Source organism: Dendrobates tinctorius, unplaced genomic scaffold (assembly GCF_039654945.1).
Source record: "Dendrobates tinctorius isolate UK_male_01 unplaced genomic scaffold, ASM3965494v1 ptg000060l, whole genome shotgun sequence".
NCBI lineage: Eukaryota > Metazoa > Chordata > Amphibia > Anura > Dendrobatidae > Dendrobates > Dendrobates tinctorius.
Genome location: NW_027361728.1, coordinates 49,879,525 through 49,897,954, shown reverse-complemented (window position 1 = coordinate 49,897,954; position 18,430 = coordinate 49,879,525). Strand labels below are relative to the sequence as shown.

The 18,430-nt window shown below is 45.5% G+C and overlaps 1 protein-coding gene across 1 annotated transcript in view; it reads right to left on the bottom strand.

The window, feature by feature from the left end:
* Nucleotides 1-18,430, bottom strand: part of SI (sucrase-isomaltase) — a 511,413-nt gene that overhangs the window by 310,118 nt on the left and 182,865 nt on the right. The window contains exon 14 of the mRNA XM_073578947.1: nucleotides 14,912-15,025. Coding sequence (XP_073435048.1) covers nucleotides 14,912-15,025 — 114 coding nt within the window. The remainder of the gene's footprint in view (nucleotides 1-14,911; nucleotides 15,026-18,430) is intronic.

The window sequence follows — 18,430 nt, the reverse complement described above, 5'->3', positions numbered from 1 at the left end:
GCGTGTCACATAGCGCTCAGATATCAGTGGGCCTCACACCATCCACAAGTGTCCAGTGTCCAAAAGTGTACGCAGAGATTCAAAATCTCCATTATCCTCTCGTCACTTTGGTCACAGGCAGCTGTGCCATCGAGCGTGTCACATAGCACTCAGATATCAGTGGGCCTCACACCATCCACAAGTGTCCAGTGTCCAAAAGTGTATGCAGAGATTCAAAATCTCCATTATCCTCTCGTCACTTTGGTCACAGGCAGCTGTGCCATCGAGCGTGTCACATAGCGCTCAGATATCAGTGGGCCTCACACCATCCACAAGTGTCCAGTGTCCAAAAGTGTACGCAGAGATTCAAAATCTCCATTATCCTCTCGTCATTTTGGTCACAGGCAGCTGTGCCATCGAGCGTGTCACATAGCGCTCAGATATCAGTGGGCCTCACACCATCCACAAGTGTCCAGTGTCCAAATGTGTATGCAGAGATTCAAAATCTCCATTATCCTCTCGTCACTTTGGTCACAGGCAGCTGTGCCATCGAGCGTGTCACATAGCGCTCAGATATCAGTGGGCCTCACCTCACACCATCCACAAGTGTCCAGTGTCCAAAAGTGTACGCAGAGATTCAAAATCTCCATTATCCTCTCGTCACTTTGGTCACAGGCAGCTGTGCCATCGAGCGTGTCACATAGCGCTCAGATATCAGTGGGCCTCACACCATCCACAAGTGTCCAGTGTCCAAAAGTGTACGCAGAGATTCAAAATCTCCATTATCCTCTCGTCACTTTTTTCACAGGCAGCTGTGCCATCGAGCGTGTCACATAGCGCTCAGATATCAGTGGGCCTCACACCATCCACAAGTGTCCAGTGTCCAAAAGTATACGCAGAGATTCAAAATCTCCATTATCCTCTCGTCACTTTGGTCACAGGCAGCTGTGCCATCGAGCGTGTCACATAGCGCTCAGATATCAGTGGGCCTCACACCATCCACAACTGTCCAGTGTCCAAAAGTGTACGCAGAGATTCAAAATCTCCATTATCCTCTCGTCACTTTGGTCACAGGCAGCTGTGCCATCGAGCGTGTCACATAGCGCTCAGATATCAGTGGGCCTCACACCATCCACAAGTGTCCAGTGTCCAAAAGTGTACGCAGAGATTCAAAATCTCCATTATCCTCTGGTCACTTTGGTCACAGGCAGCTGTGCCATCGAGCGTGTCACATAGCGCTCAGATATCAGTGGGCCTAACACCATCCACAAGTGTCCAGTGTCCAAAAGTGTACGCAGAGATTCAAAATCTCTATTATCCTCTCGTCACTTTGGTCACAGGCAGCTGTGCCATCGAGCGTGTCACATAGCGCTCAGATATCAGTGGGCCTCACACAATCCATAAGTGTCCAGTGTCCAAAAGTTTATGCAGAGATTCAAAATCTCCATTATCCTCTCGTCACTTTGGTCACAGGCAGCTGTGCCATCGAGCGTGTCACATAGCGCTCAGATATCAGTGGGCCTCACACAATCCACAAGTGTCCATTGTCCACAAGTGTGTTCAGAAATTCTAAAACTCCCCTGCCCTATAGACACCTTGTACCTTGTTTTACATTACTATATAGTTTGTTGGATTTTGTCTACATTTCTACCAAAAATGAGGAAGGCAGGTGGAAGAGGCCGTGGAATTGGGCGGGGGTTGGCAGCTGGTAATGATGGTGTTGGTGGTGGATCTGATGGTAGTGGCAAGAGCAAAATAGGACCGAATGCAGAAGGTGCTGACCCTGCGACATCGTCTGGCTACATAAGGCCTCGAACGCTTAGTTTTCTAGGAGTTGGCAAACCGCTTTTAAAGGCAGAGCATCAGGAAAAAGTTTTGTCTTACATTGCTGACTCAGCCTCCAGCTCTATCGCCTCCTCTTCTTCAGTTGTAAAAAGTAAAAGCACTGAGTCGTCATTGGAGGCTCATGTTCATGAACCACACCTTTCCTTGTGTCCTTCACCCCAACCAAGATTGAAGGATGACGCAGGCCATACTACTGATTACTCCATGGAGCTGTTTTCACATACCATGCCTGGATTATCAAGTGAAATGGTGAATTACCCAGGCCAAGATGAATCTGACATGGAGTGCACTGATGCACAGCCGCTGATGGATGATTCTGCTGGTACATTCACTCAGAGCACTACATTGTCCTCGCAGTGTACAGAGCCAGATTCTGACCCTGATGAGACTCAGGTGCCCCTTCCCGCACACTATACCACCATACACGGTGACACAGAGGAAGGTGCACATGACATAGAAGAGGAGGTGATGGATGACCCAGTTGTTGACCCAGATTGGCATCCATTGGGGGAAGAGGGTGCTGCTTCCAATAGCTCAGATGAGGAGCATCCACAGCAGACATCGACATCGCAACAGCTGTTATCTGGCAGGCCCGGAGCACTCCAAAGACAGGTTCCAAACATCAAAAGACTTGCTGGACAGCTTGTCCAGAGGGTCAAAAGATCACAGCGTGCTAGGCCGCAAAATGTCTGCCAAAGTAGGAAGAGTGCAGTGTGGCACTTTTTTGAACAAAATCCTCATGATCAGGCCAAGGTTATCTGTAAGAAGTGCGCAAAGACCTTTAGCCGAGGGAAAAATCTGAAAAATTTGAATACCAGTTGCATGCTTAGACATTTAACCAGCATGCACTTGCAAGCGTGGACACAACACCAAACCTCAAGTGCCACATGTGCAACTGATCACAACGAAGGTAGTCAGCAACGCTACATTGTTTCCCCCACTGTAAGCCCACCGGTTAGCACAGCAGCAAATGTTGAGGTGTCGTTGCAAGGCCACAGCAGTCAGGGAATCCCACTGTTATATCAACGAAAGACTGATTCTAGGCCATCAGAAAGAACACCAACTCCATCACCATCATCAACCCTCTCTCAGTCCGCCCTGTCCACCGCTACTTCCACCATATGCAGCTCTCAAGTCCAGCTCACCCTCCCAGACACTATGAGTAGGTCAAGAAAGTACTCAGTCTCTCATCCGCGTACACTGGGTTTGAACGCCCACATTGCCAAACTAATCTCGTTTGAGATGATGCCCTTTCGGTTGGTGGAAAGCACAGCTTTCCGCGAACTCATGGCCTATGCAGTACCACGCTATGACCTACCCAGTCGCCACTTCTTCTCTCGCAAAGCCATCCCAGCCCTCCACCATCATGTGAAAGACCGCATTGTCCATGCACTCAAGCAGTCAGTGAGCGGAAAGGTGCACCTCACAACTGATGCATGGTCCAGTCGGCATGGCCAGGGCCGTTACGTGTCCATCACTGCGCACTGGGTTAATGTGGTGGATGCAGGGTCCACAGGGGACATCGGTGGTGGGACAGTGCTGCCTAGCCCACGGTATAGGAAACAGTTGGCTGTAGGCGTTCGACCCTCCTCCTCCTCCTCCTCCAGAAGCGAAAGCTTGTCCACAGAGCGCAGTCGTATGAGCACTCAATCTGCAGCTGCCACTGTTGCACACGATGTGTCCCCCTATCGAGCAGCTAGTGGAAAGCGTCAGCAGGCTGTGTTGCAGATGATGTGTTTGGGCGACAGACACACCGCCGAGGTGCTGGCCGAGTACTTGAAGCGACAAACTGAGTCATGGCTGGGCAGTGTACATCTTGAGGCAGGCAAGGTAGTTAGTGATAACGGCCATAATTTTGTGGCAGCCATAGCCCTTTCAAAACTCAGCCACATACCTTGCTTGGCTCACACCTTGAACCTGGTGGTGCAGTGCTTCCTCAAAAATTATCCGGAGTTAACAGCCCTGCTCCAGAAGGTGCGAAGACTGTGCGCGCACATCCGCCGGTCGCCTGTACACTCCGTTCGTATGCAGAAGCTGCAGCGATTGCTCCACCTTCCCAACCAACGCCTCATTATCGACATTGCAACAAGGTGGAACTCCACCCTGCACATGGTGGAGCGGCTGTGCGAGCAGAGGCAGGCCATAATGCATTTGTGGGAGGATACACGGCCAGGCACTTTGAGAGCAGACATGGAGTTGACAGGCGTGCAGTGGTCGAAGCTGAAAGACCTTTGTAAAGTCCTTCAGTATTTTGAGGAATGCACACGGCTGGTAAGCGCAGACGACGCCATCCTAAGCATGAGCATCCCACTTATGCGTCTGCTCATGCAAACTTTGACGCACCTTAAGGAGCAGGCGTCTGCAGCCAATGTTGATGAGGAGGAAGAGGAGGAGGGAATCCTTGATGACATTCAGCCATTGTCTGCTCAGGGACCTCTCCTGGACGAGGTGGAGGAAGAAGAGGAGGAGGAGGAGGAGGATGATGGGGATGATTACTTAGGGGAGGAGGATGCATCTCGTGGGGCAAGTGAAAATGTTGGCGTGGCAAGGTCTGGTACACGGTTTGTGCGTGACTGGAGGGATGTGGATTTGCCAGAAAGTGCTCCTCCAACCAGCACTCGCAGTGCATCATTGACACCGGGAACATTGGCCCACATGTCAGATTATGCCTTGCGGATCCTAAAAAGGGACCCCCGCATTGCCAAAATGATGAACGATGACGACTACTGGTTGGCCAGCATCCTGGATCCACGCTATAAAGGCAAATTACAAAACATCATGCCACAGGAGAACCTTGACCTAATATTGGCTAATAAACAAGCAACTCTGGTAAATCGGTTGCTTGAGGCATTCCCAGCACACAGCAGCGGTGATGGTTCTCACAAGAGCCGTACGAGCCGGGGCAGCTTGGCAGAGGTGTTCGTGGTGCACACAGCAGAAGTGGCGTTGGAGACAGGGGTTTCATGACAATGTTGTGGACTGATTTTTCAAATACCGCTCACACAACTGGTAATACTGCATCGATGGAAAGTGACAGGAGGCAGCAGTTGTCAACTATGGTTACAAACTACTTTTCCTCCCATATCGATGTTCTCCCACACAGGTCATTCCCCTTTGACTATTGGGCCGCTAAACTGGACACCTGGCCTGAATTGGCCCAATATGCCTTACAGGAGCTCGCTTGCCCAGCTGCAAGTGTGCTATCGGAAAGAGTCTTCAGTGCCGCTGGATCAATCCTGACAGAAAAAAGGACCCGTCTGTCAACCCAAAATGTGGATGATCTAACCTTCATTAAAATGAACCACGCATGGGTTTCCAAGGATTTTGTCCCACCTTCCCCTGATGACACATAGGGTGACAGAAAAATGGCTTGCTTTGGTCCACCTCTTCCTGGTACTTCACCTATTTCGCCTTTTGCATCAGCTGAATGTCCAATATCAACATATGCCACTTTCTAAAACTCCATAACTGTGCTGCCTCCCCCCCATGGCCGGGGTCACCACCTACCGCACGACACCGTGCGAGTGCCGTTACCCTGGACAGGTGGGTAGGCCGACTCTTGGGCGCGGGCACTGGCACAGGGTCCCTCATAGTGCAATCAAGTGTCTCTGATGGTGGTGGTGCACACCCACCGTCAGACACACCGCTGTACTATGAGGGGCCCAGTGCCAGTACAGACGCCCACGAGTGGGCCCCCCTTGCTTGGCCAGGGCCCCAGCATTTGCAATCTTTACCTCTCCCTGCTCCTCCGCTGTGTAATCTGGGCCGTCAAATCCATACTGTGCCTGACACCGTCTGAGCCTGCCTCCTGAGACATATATTTTGAATGTGTACGCTATCCTTACATGTTATCCAGGGATACGGTACCCTTTCTAACCTTTGTGCAATGACGTGCAATCCATACTGGGCCTAACACCGTCTGAGCCTGCCTCATGCTGTATAGACATATATTTTGAATGTGTACGCTATCCATACATGTTATTCGGGGATACGGTACCCCTTCTAACCTTTGTGCAATGACGTGCAATCCATACTGGGCCTAACGACGTCTGAGCCTGCCTCATGCTGTATAGACATATATTTTGAATGTGTACGCTATCCATACATGTTATCCAGGGATACGGTACCCTTTAGAACCTTTGTGCAATGACGTGCAATCCATACTGGGCCTAACACCGTCTGAGCCTGCCTCATGCTGTATAGACATATATTTTGAATGTGTACGCTATTCATACATGTTATCCGGGGATACGGTACCCTTTCTAACCTTTGTGCAATGACGTGCAATCCATACTGGGCCTAACACCGTCTGAGCCTGCCTCATGCTGTATAGACATATATTTTGAATGTGTACGCTATCCCTACATGTTATCCGGGGATACGGTACCCTTTCTAACCTTTGTGCAATGACGTGCAATCCATACTGGGCCTAACACCGTCTGAGCCTGCCTCATGCTGTATAGACATATATTTTGAATGTGTACGCTATCCATACATGTTATCCGGGGATACGGTACCCTTTCTAACCTTTGTGCAATGACGTGCAATCCATACTGGGCCTAACACCGTCTGAGCCTGCCTCATGCTATATAGACATATATTTTGAATGTGTACGCTATCCATACATGTTATCCGGGGATACGGTACCCTTTCTAACCTTTGTGCAATGACGTGCAATCCATACTGGGCCTAACACCGTCTGAGCCTGCCTCATGCTGTATAGACATATATTTTGAATGTGTACGCTATCCATACATGTTATCCGGGGATACGGTACCCTTTCTAACCTTTGTGCAATGACGTGCAATCCATACTGGGCCTAACACCGTCTGAGCCTGCCTCATGCTGTATAGACATATATTTTGAATGTGTACGCTATCCATACATGTTATCCGGGAATACGGTACCCTTTCTAACCTTTGTGCAATGACGTGCTATCCATACTGGGCCTAACACCGTCTGAGCCTGCCTCATGTTGTATAGACATATATTTTGAATGTGTACGCTATCCATACATGTTATCCGGGGATACGGTACCCCTTCTAACCTTTGTGCAATGACGTGCAATCCATACTGGGCCTAACACCGTCTGAGCTTGCCTCATGCTGTATAGACATATATTTTGAATGTGTACGCTATCCATACATGTTATCCGGGGATACGGTACCCTTTCTAACCTTTGTGCAATGACGTGCAATCCATACTGGCCCTAACACCGTCTGAGCCCGCCTCATGCTGTATAGACATATATTTTGAATGTGTACGCTATCCATACATGTTATCCGGGGATACGGTACCCCTTCTAACCTTTGTGCAATGACGTGCAATCCATACTGGTCCTAACACCGTCTGAGCCCGCCTCATGCTGTATAGACATATATTTTGAATGTGTACTCTATCCATACATGTTATCCGGGGATACGGTACCCTTTCTAACCTTTGTGCAATGACGTGCAATCCATACTGGGCCTAACACCGTCTGAGCCTGCCTCATGCTGTATAGAAATATATTTTGAATGTGTACGCTATCCATACATGTTATCCGGGGATACGGTACCCTTTCTAACCTTTGTGCAATGACGTGCAATCCATACTGGGCCTTACACCGTCTGAGCCTGCCTCATGCTGTATAGACATATATTTTGAATGTGTACGCTATCCATACATGTTATCCGGGGATACGGTACCCTTTCTAACCTTTGTGCAATGACGTGCAATCCATACTGGGCCTAACACCATCTGAGCCTGCCTCATGCTGTATAGACATATATTTTGAATGTGTACGCTATCCATACATGTTATCCAGGGATACGGTACCCTTTCTAACCTTTGTGCAATGACGTGCAATCCATACTGGGCCTAACACCGTCTGAGCCTGCCTTATGCTGTATAGACATATATTTTGAATGTGTACGCTATCCATACATGTTATCCGGGGATACGGTACCCTTTCTAACCTTTGTGCAATGACGTGCAATCCATACTGGGCCTAACACCGTCTGAACCTGCCTCATGCTGTATAGACATATATTTTGAATGTGTACGCTATCCATACATGTTATCCGGGGATATGGTACCATTTCTAACCTTTGTGCAATGACGTGCAATCCATACTGGGCCTAACACCGTCTGAGCCTGCCTCATGCTGTATAGACATATATTTTGAATGTGTGAGCTATCCATACATGTTATCCGGGGATACGGTACCCTTTCTAACCTTTGTGCAATGACGTGCAATCCATACTGGGCCTAACACCGTCTGAGCCTGCCTCATGCTGTATAGACATATATTTTGAATGTGTACGCTATCCATACATGTTATCCGGGGATACGGTACCCCTTCTAACCTTTGTGCAATGACGTGCAATCCATACTGGGCCTAACACCGTCTGAGCCTGCCTCATGCTGTATAGACATATATTTTGAATGTGTACGCTATCCATACATGTTATCCGGGGATACGGTACCCTTTCTAACCTTTGTGCAATGACGTGCAATCCATACTGGGCCTAACACCGTCTGAGTCTGCCTCATGCTGTATAGACATATATTTTGAATGTGTACGCTATCCATACATGTTATCCGGGGATACGGTACCCTTTCTAACCTTTGTGCAATGACGTGCAATCCATACTGGGCCTAACACCGTCTGAGCCTGCCTCATGCTGTATAGACATATATTTTGAATGTGTACGCTATCCATACATGTTATCCGGGGATACGGTACCCTTTCTAACCTTTGTGCAATGACGTGCAATCCATACTGGGCCTAACACCGTCTGAGCCTGCCTCATGCTGTATAGACATATATTTTGAATGTGTACGCTATCCATACATGTTATCCGGGGATACGGTACCCTTTCTAACCTTTGTGCAATGATGTGCAATCTATACTGGGCCTAACACAGTCTGAGCCTGCCTCATGCTGTATAGACATATATTTTGAATGTGTACGCTATCCATACATGTTATCCGGGGATACGGTACCCTTTCTAACCTTTGTGCAATGACGTGCAATCCATACTGGGCCTAACACCGTCTGAGCCTGCCTCATGCTGTATAGACATATATTTTGAATGTGTACGCTATCCATACATGTTATCCGGGGATACGGTACCCCTTCTAACCTTTGTGCAATGACGTGCAATCCATACTGGGCCTAACACCGTCTGAGCCTGCCTCATGCTGTATAGACATATATTTTGAATGTGTACGCTATCCATACATGTTATCCAGGGATACGGTACCCTTTCTAACCTTTGTGCAATCACGTGCAATCCATACTGGGCGTGAGAACGGCTGGCGAGCTGTTAAGCAAGCTACAGCACCTGTCCAGACAAGTACAGGGATTCCCTAGCGAGGAGACTTATTTGATTGTTTTCAATGTTGGGACAGCAATTTTTGGGGAGCACTATACTCTGGAGAATGATAGATGGGGCCCACCATACACTGGAACATTACAAAGGTGGACATCAGACACTGGAGCAGCATTTACAGGGCCCATTATACACTAGAGCATTAGAAATGGGGCCCATTATGTTTGGAGCATTATTTGGGCCCATAAGACAGTGGAGCTTCATCCATGGAGACCAACATATACTGTAGCATTATGTGGAGCTCATCATATACTGTTTCAAACATTATATGGGACCAATGATTTTGTATGGAGAAATAGATGGGCCTCGTCATGAGATGTAAAAAGTGAGGTATTTTTCATTGTACTATACCGCTATTTCTCTGCCGTATCGGAGCATGATGAGTTGTGGTATGTGTTAAAGGGGCGCTCTTTCGCCCAGGGCACATGAAAACCTGCAGCCAGCCCTCCCCCCCCACAAATTTAGCCAAATAACCCCCATTTTTCAGTGCGTAACTTGTATTATGAAGTTAATTAAGGTTGACAAGCTTAAGTAAGAAGAATTGATGCTTTTGGCATTCAAATGGGCACTGTAGGTGTGTTTCCTGTCCTCCTCTCACTGCCGACTTTTATTCCCCATTGACTTACATTGGGTTTCGTGTTTCGGGACGACCCCGACTTTTCCCTATAATCGGACGATCTTGCTCGACCCGACTTTTGGAAAAGTCGGGTTTCACGAAACGAAACGCGACCCTAAAAAACCAAAAGTCGCTCAACTCTAATGTTAACCTTTTTTCTTTATAACAATTTTGGTTTCTGCAACAGGTATTTCAGTTTCATATATCTAATAACTGATGGACTCAGTTATATTTCTGGATTCAAATGAGGTTTATTGTACTAACAGAAAATGTGCAATCTGCATTTAAACAAAATTTGACCGGTGCAAAAGTATGGGCACCCTTATCATTTTCTTGATTTGAACACTCCTAACTACTTTTTACTGACTTCCTGAAGCACTAAATTGGTTTTGTAACCTCATTGAGCTTTGAACTTCATAGCCAGGTGTATCAAATCATGAGAAAAGGTATTTAAAGTGGCCACTTGCAAGTAGTTCTCCTATTTGATTCTCCTATGAAGAGTGGCATCATGGGCTCCTCAAAACAACTCTCAAATGATCTGAAAACAAAGATTATTCAACATAGCTTTTCAGGGGAAGGATACAAAAAGTTGTCTCAGAGATTTAACCTGTCAGTTTCCACTGTGAGGAACATAATAAGGACATTTTGGAAGAAGGTCCTGTGGACTGATGAAACAAAGATTGAGTTGTTTGGTCATACAAAAAGGCGTTATGCATGCGCTGTATTGTTGACCGATGCACAATGACACCATCTGCAGCAAGATGATGCTGCAGGTCTTTGGAGGTGGTCTGTGGATTGTCCTTGACTGTTCTCACCATTCTTCTTCTCTGCCTTTCTGATATTTTTCTTGGCCTGCCACTTCTGGGCTTAACAAGAACTGTACCTGTGTTCTTCCATTTCCTTACTATGTTCCTCACAGTGGAAACTGACAGGTTAAATCTCTGAGACAACTTTTTGTATCCTTCCCCTGAAAAGCTATGTTGAATAATCTTTGTTTTCAGATCATTTGAGAGTTGTTTTGAGGAGCCCATGATGCCACTCTTCATAGGAGATTCAAATAGGAGAACTACTTGCAAGTGGCCACTTTAAATACCTTTTCTCATGATTTGATACACCTTGCTATGAAGTTCAAAGATCAATGAGGTTACAAAACCAATTTAGTGCTTCAGGAAGTCAGTAAAAAGTAGTTAGGAGTGTTCAAATCAAGAAAATGATAAGGGTGCCCATACTTTTGCACCGGTCAAATTTTGTTTAAATGCAGATTGCACATTTTCTGTTAGTACAATAAACCTCATTTGAATCCAGAAATATAACTGAGTCCATCAGTTATTAGATATATGAAACTGAAATACCTGTTGCAAAAAACAAAATTGTTATAAAGAAAAAAGGTTAACATTAATAGGGGTGCCCAAACTTTTACATATGACTGTATTTGTTGCTTTAACAGTTTGGGAACCTAACCTTAGCACGATCTTGAGTTGTGCTCACGGTGTTCTTTCTATACATGTTTTGGGTCATTGTCCTGCTGGAAGATCCATGACCTCCGAGGGAGACCCAGCTTTCTCACACTGGGCCCTACATTATGCTGCAAAATTTGTTGGTAGTCTTCAGACTTCATAATGCCATGCACACGGTCAAGCAGTCCAGTGCCAGAGGCAGCAAAGCAACCCCAAAACATCAGGGAACCTCTGCCATGTTTGACTGTAGGGACCGTGTTTTTTTCTTTGAATGCCTCTTTTTTTCTCCTGTAAACTCTATGTTGATGCCTTTGCCCAAAAAGATCTACTTTTGTCTCATCTGACCAGAGAACATTCTTCCAAAATGTTTTAGGCTTTTTCAGGTAAGTTTTGGCAAACTCCAACCTGGCTTTTTTATGTCTCGGGGTAAGAAGTGGGGTCTTCCTCGGTCTCCCACCATACAGTCCCTTTTCATTCAGACACAGACGGATAGTACGGGTTGACACTGTTGTACCCTCGGACTGCAGGGCAGCTTGAACTTGTTTGGATGTTAGTCGAGGTTCTTTATCCAACATCTGCACAATCTTGCATTGAAATCTCTTGTCAATTTTTCTTTTCTGTCCACATCTAGGGAGGTTAGCCACAGTGCCATTGGCTTTAAACTTCTTGATGACACTGCGCACGGTAGACACAGGAACATTCAGGTCTTTGGAGATGGACTTGTAGCCTTGAGATTGCTCATGCTTCCTCACAATTTGGTTTCTCAAGTCCTCAGACAGTTCTTTGGTCTTCTATCTTTTCTCTATGCTCAATGTGGTACACAGAAGGACACAGGACAGAGGTTGAGTCAACTTTAATCCATGTCTACACTTAGCAACACTTTCAAAGGGTAATTTTCCACCTTCAGTATTTGCTGCGGATTGGACGCTGCATACATACGCAGCATTCATTCCGCAGCTGCCAGATGTTACAGCATAGTGGAGGGGATTTTATGAAATCCCATCTCCACTATGCGTTCAAAGATGCAGGTGGCAACTGGACATGCGGCGCATATTTATAGACCACGAGACCTCAGCATGTCTACTTATCTTGCAGAGACACTCAGCCTCTGCAAGATGAATAACAAAGTCTAATATACAGGATGTGGAGATTCCGCATGTGTTCAGTGAACACATGCGGAATCACTGTGGGTACAAAGCCGACAGCGCTTTGGAAAGAGCGGGCATGTGCTGCATCCAAAGCGCTGCCGATTCTGAACAGTGGAAACATACCATAATAGTGCTGAGGAATGGGTGAGTAGCACCTCCCAGTAGGCATAAATCCTGTCATTAATATCTGCATGTGACAGCTGATACACTGTAGTATCGACCCCAGCCAGTTTTGGAAAATATCGTCATTGATTAACCCCTTAATCACCACTGTCAATTGCGACAGCGATATCTCAGTGGTTAAAAGGGGTTAAATACCCTTTTTAACAGGATTGACCATGCACAATCATAATTTCGGGTGCAAATCATTGCCTTTGTACACTAAGGTCATCTGATGACCCCAGGATACGATAACCTGCTAGATTTAGCTATAAGCAAGGGTCTCAAAGGCTCTATCAGTGAGTCACTGATAGGTGTTTGGCAGCGCAGTACATGAGTACTGCAATGCATTAGACCAGAGATCAAAGTAATGGGATTTTTATAAATGCTATCAGCTTTGCTTATGTAGAATGCAGTGTTTGGGAAAATGATTTACAAGGGGGGTAGTTTCCAGAATAGATTCACTTGTTTCAAAATTCAAATAATGCTCCTTCCATTCCAAGACCTGTCATTTGTCAAAACAGAAGTTTCTGACCACATGTGGGGTATAAATGAGTTCAGAAGAAACTTGGTAAGAATTTTTTATGGTAAATTTTGTCATTCTATCCCTTGTAAAAGTGGAAAAACTGGGGCTAAAGCAAAATTTTCAAGGAAAAATTAAGCATTTTTTTCACTTCCACGTTGCAGTAATTCCTGTGTAGCACCAGAAGGGTTAAAAAAAATGTTCTAACATCAGTTTTGAAATATTTGATGGGTGTGATTTTTAAAAGGGTACCACTTTCGGTAAGTTTACAATATATTGGCCCCTAAAAGAAACCACCGGAGGACTAAGTGGAGAAGGATATGACTTTGGGAGCAGTGGACTTTTTAACTCCTACAGGTTTGTTTTGTATAGCAGTGTAGATTTTAAGCAAGAGTGATGTTGCTTTAAGATGAAGGAACACAGTATGTGTGCCTGGTGTTACCTACCAAGTGCTTATTTTATATTACTTAAGATGGTGGCTAGCACAGGCCTGAATGGATTACCTGGAGCCTTAACATATATGTTTCATCATATATAAAATAAATATTTGGGCAGTAACTCAGCACATTGTGGGGTGGTGAGTGGGCACTAATAACTCAGCACATGGCAGTGTGGTGAATGGTCACTAATAAGTCAGCAAATGGCAAGGCAGTGAGTGGGCACTGATAACTCAGCCCATGGCAGGGCAGTGAGTGGGCACTAATAACTCAGCACATGGAGGGGGGGTGAGTGGGCACCAATAACTCGGCACGTGGCAGGGAATTCAGTGGGCTCCTAGTGTGCTGCTGCACCTTGCTCAGGAGGACACATCATGGGCCCAGTTTTCAGCCCTGTCTCTTGTCTATTGTATGTATGTAATGTGACTGACTGGGATACAGAACTTCTACTCATACACTTATGGCTGCAGGCAGCTTATACTAGACCTACATATTATATCTCTTACAATTTATGTGCAGCTGGTGATTTGAGAGCCGTGTCTGTCTGCAACTGTTGTAGAGGAGCAGGCGGCTTCTTCTCATTTATTGCTACGGCATATAACATAGCATTGCCTATCACTCACTATACCTGACCTTATGATGAAAGATTTTCCAGAATCAACCTGTTGCATACCTTGGTTGTAAAATATAACTTATATGTACATACATGGTGTTTCAACCTCAATTACTGTATATAAATTTCAGGAACTGAGTTTAAGAAGGAATTATTTGTTTCTCCTTTTTAGTTGGTCCTTGAAGTTACTTATAATTTGAGAAAGAGGTCTAGCAGGACATTTTTTGGTATGGGCAACAGTCAGCTCAGACCCCTGGGCCTGTTGCAGTGCACATGGGGGTGGCATGGTGGAGCTATTTGTTGTTAAAAATTGAAAATGGGTCTCTACTGAGTAGTGTAATGTGTACAATGTGTGAAGAAAAACAATATGAGAATCACTGGATACATTGAACCATTCCAAAGTTATTATCACATAAAGTGACAGTAGTCAGATTTAAAACATTTGGTCTGGTCAGGAAGGTCCTAATTGCTTTGTCACTAAGGGATTAACAGAAGAGTACCAACAATTTTGTTCATGTGTGTATATTCCAGAGAAGATTCTCCAACACGTTATTTGATTTACCAGCCTGGTGTGTTGTCATCTGAGCGTAACTCAAGTGATAATAAGCCACACTTTGGATTCTGGAAACTTAGGAAATTTACACAGCTCCCTTTCACAGCCAGACAGGACTGACCTGGACAGTGGACCAGTGTTGCATAAAGCAATATGCTCATCTACTCAAAATATGTCAGTTTTAATATCAAAATATTTTACTTACAACCCATATTCCATCATAATTGACCTGCTTGTAAAATTCCAGGCATTCATTGATCCACCACTTAGTGCACTGCTCATTGGTATAGTCAGGAAACACGGTAACTCCAGGCCAAACCTGAAATGCAAAAAACAGTTGCACAGTACATTTAATGCTTTATTACTTGTATGTACAGTAAAAAATGTGGTGCCATGTTAGCCAGAAAATATAATATATTTACATGTGCTTTAATATTTGAAATCATTTTCATGAGATTACTTGTTCTGCAATCTCCTTTGAAATTCCTAAAAGATGTGGACACCTTTGGGAATATTTTTGCTTCACCTAAGCAAAATGTATTTGGTACTAAAAATAATTGTGGCAATTGAGTGTCCTTAACCCCTCTGACATTAGACATACTATTCTGTGCATGTGCCCTGGGACTTAATTCCCATGGATAGAATAGTACGTCAAAGGCGATCAGCTACGCTCACGGGGGGAGCACTGCTGATCGCGGCCAGGCGACAGCTGATTCGCGCAGCTGACACCCGGCAGTAAGTGCCAGGAGCAGTCATGGACCGCTCCCGGCACTTTAACCCCCAGAACACTGCGATCAAACATGATCACAGCGTTCCGGAGCCGGCTGACAGCCCCTCTGCCTTTAGATCAGACACGTGTATGTATATATATAAGTAGTATATATATATATATATATGTATATATATATATATTTATATATACAGTGGGGCAAAAAAGTATTTAGTCAGTCAGCAATAGTGAAAGTTCCACCACTTAAAAAGATGAGAGGCGTCTGTAATTTACATCATAGGTAGACCTCAACTATGGGAGACAAACTGAGAAAAAAAAATCCAGAAAATCACATTGTCTGTTTTTTTTCATTTTATTTGCATATTATGGTGGAAAATAAGTATTTGGTCAGAAACAAGCAATCAAGATTTCTGGCTCTCACAGACCTGTAACTTCTTCTTTAAGAGTCTCCTCTTTCCTCCACTCATTACCTGTAGTAATGGCACCTGTTTAAACTTGTTATCAGTATAAAAAGACACCTGTGCACACCCTCAAACAGTCTGACTCCAAACTCCACTATGGTGAAGACCAAAGAGCTGTCAAAGGACACCAGAAACAAAATTGTAGCCCTGCACCAGGCTGGGAAGACTGAATCTGCAATAGCCAACCAGCTTGGAGTGAAGAAATCAACTGTGGGAGCAATAATTAGAAAATGGAAGACATACAAGACCACTGATAATCTCCCTCGATCTGGTGCTTCACGCAAAATCCCACCCCGTCGGGTCAGAATGATCACAAGAACGGTGAGCAAAAATCCCAGAACCACGCGGGGGGACCTAGTGAATGAACTGCAGAGAGCTGGGACCAATGTAACAAGGCCTACCATAAGTAACACACTACGCCACCATGGACTCAGATCCTGCAGTGCCAGATGTGTCCCACTGCTTAAGCCTGTACATGTCCGGGCCCGTCTGAAGTTTGCTAGAGAGCATTTGGATGATCCAGAGGAGTTTTGGGAGAATGTCCTATGGTCTGATGAAACCAAACTGGAACTGTTTGGTAGAAACACAACTTGTCGTGTTTGGAGGAAAAAGAATACTGAGTTGCATCCATCAAACACCATACCTACTGTAAAGCATAGTGGTGGAAACATCATGCTTTGGGGCTGTTTCTCTGCAAAGGGGCCAGGACGACTGATCCGGGTACATGAAAGAATGAATGGGGCAATGTATCGTGAGATTTTGAGTGCAAACCTCCTTCCATCAGCAATGGCATTGAAGATGAAACATGGCTGGGTCTTTCAACATGACAATGATCCAAAGCACACCGCCAGGGCAACAAAGGAGTGGCTTCGTAAGAAGCATTTCAAGGTCCTGGAGTGGCCTAGCCAGTCTCCAGATCTCAACCCTATAGAAAACCTTTGGAGGGAGTTGAAAGTCCGTGTTGCCAAGCGAAAAGCCAAAAACATCACTGCTCTAGAGGAGATCTGCATGGAGGAATGGGCCAACATACCAACAACAGTGTGTGGCAACCTTGTGAAGACTTACAGAAAACGTTTGACCTCTGTCATTGCCAACAAAGGATATATCACAAAGTATTGAGATGAAATTTTGTTTCTGACCAAATACTTATTTTCCACCATAATATGCAAATAAAATGAAAAAAAAACAGACAATGTGATTTTCTGGATTTTTTTTCTCAGTTTGTCTCCCATAGTTGAGGTCTACCTATGATGTAAATTACAGACGCCTCTCATCTTTTTAAGTGGTGGAACTTGCACTATTGCTGACTGACTAAATACTTTTTTGCCCCACTGTATATATATAGATTAGAGTTATAGACATCAGTCAGTCCAAGGTGTGACCATGATGGGTTAGGCGTCGAGATCCCGCTGCTGCAAAGGGGGAATCTCAAGCCATGTCCTCTGTTGTCTCCCATTCTTCTTCAGCTGCAGAGGTTCCTGCTCAGCAGAGACGTCGGTCCCAGCATCTTGCTCAGGCTAATGCTATGCGTCTGGTTGCTGCTGCCGCCCCAGGTTCAGCTAAAGCAACCAGCATTAGTCAGCGGCGAGCAGAAGCTCATGGGACTAAGTCCCATTTTTCTCCATCTGAGCATGCCCATGAGATGACTGCTCATTGGTGGTCGGAGGTCACATGCTCAGTTCCTCAAGCCGCTCGAATTGGGCCATCAGCAAGGTCCTGGAAGGCTGCGGTTATAAAAGGATTGCAAGGCCGCATGGCTGTGCGCTGGTATAGCCCATGTGGAGTGAGTGTTGCATGGACGTATGAATGTCTCTGGTGAATGACTCATTATGAAACCCCTACCCTTGGTGCGCATGTGTTGTTCAGCCTTGCTAGTTAGTGCCTAGGCTGTTAGTGCAGGTAGGAGGCAGAGTCAGGGACTAGCTTCAGTGCCAAGTAGTGGCTTTGCCTGTACACCACTCTGCACTTGATCTGCACTCCACAGTAGCCAGCATCTATTAGTGGCATTCGCAGGTGCAATGCCGGGCGCTTAGTGGGTCTAGAGAGGCTCTTACTCTGCGTCCTTGGGGCAGAGTGTTGTGACCGTACACTAATGCTGACTCAGTTGTGCTCTGTGACAGTCAACAGGGTACAGCATCTGTGTTCTGCTGGTCCATAGCCCATTGCTACTACACACTGGGTGGCATTTAACCCTTGTGTGTTCAGTGTGATACCGCCATTTGTGTCCGCCATTACCGAGCAGCAGTTAACATCTCTGCACGGTAGACCACGGGCTATGAACGCACCTTATTACCATCTTCTTATTATTTGGTGCTTTCCACCAGCCCGTAATTGATGCAACCCAGTCTTGTCATTCAAATAGGTTCTACTGCATGCAAATTAATGATTTAATGTTGATAGATGTGGTTCTGCGCAAAAATATGTAAAGCTCCCTTTATTATTAGATATTCAGACGCTTTTGTAAATGTCATCTTTGTATGTGTTGTAACTGTCTTTTGCTGTAGAGTATTCCAAAATTTGAAAACTGTAACTG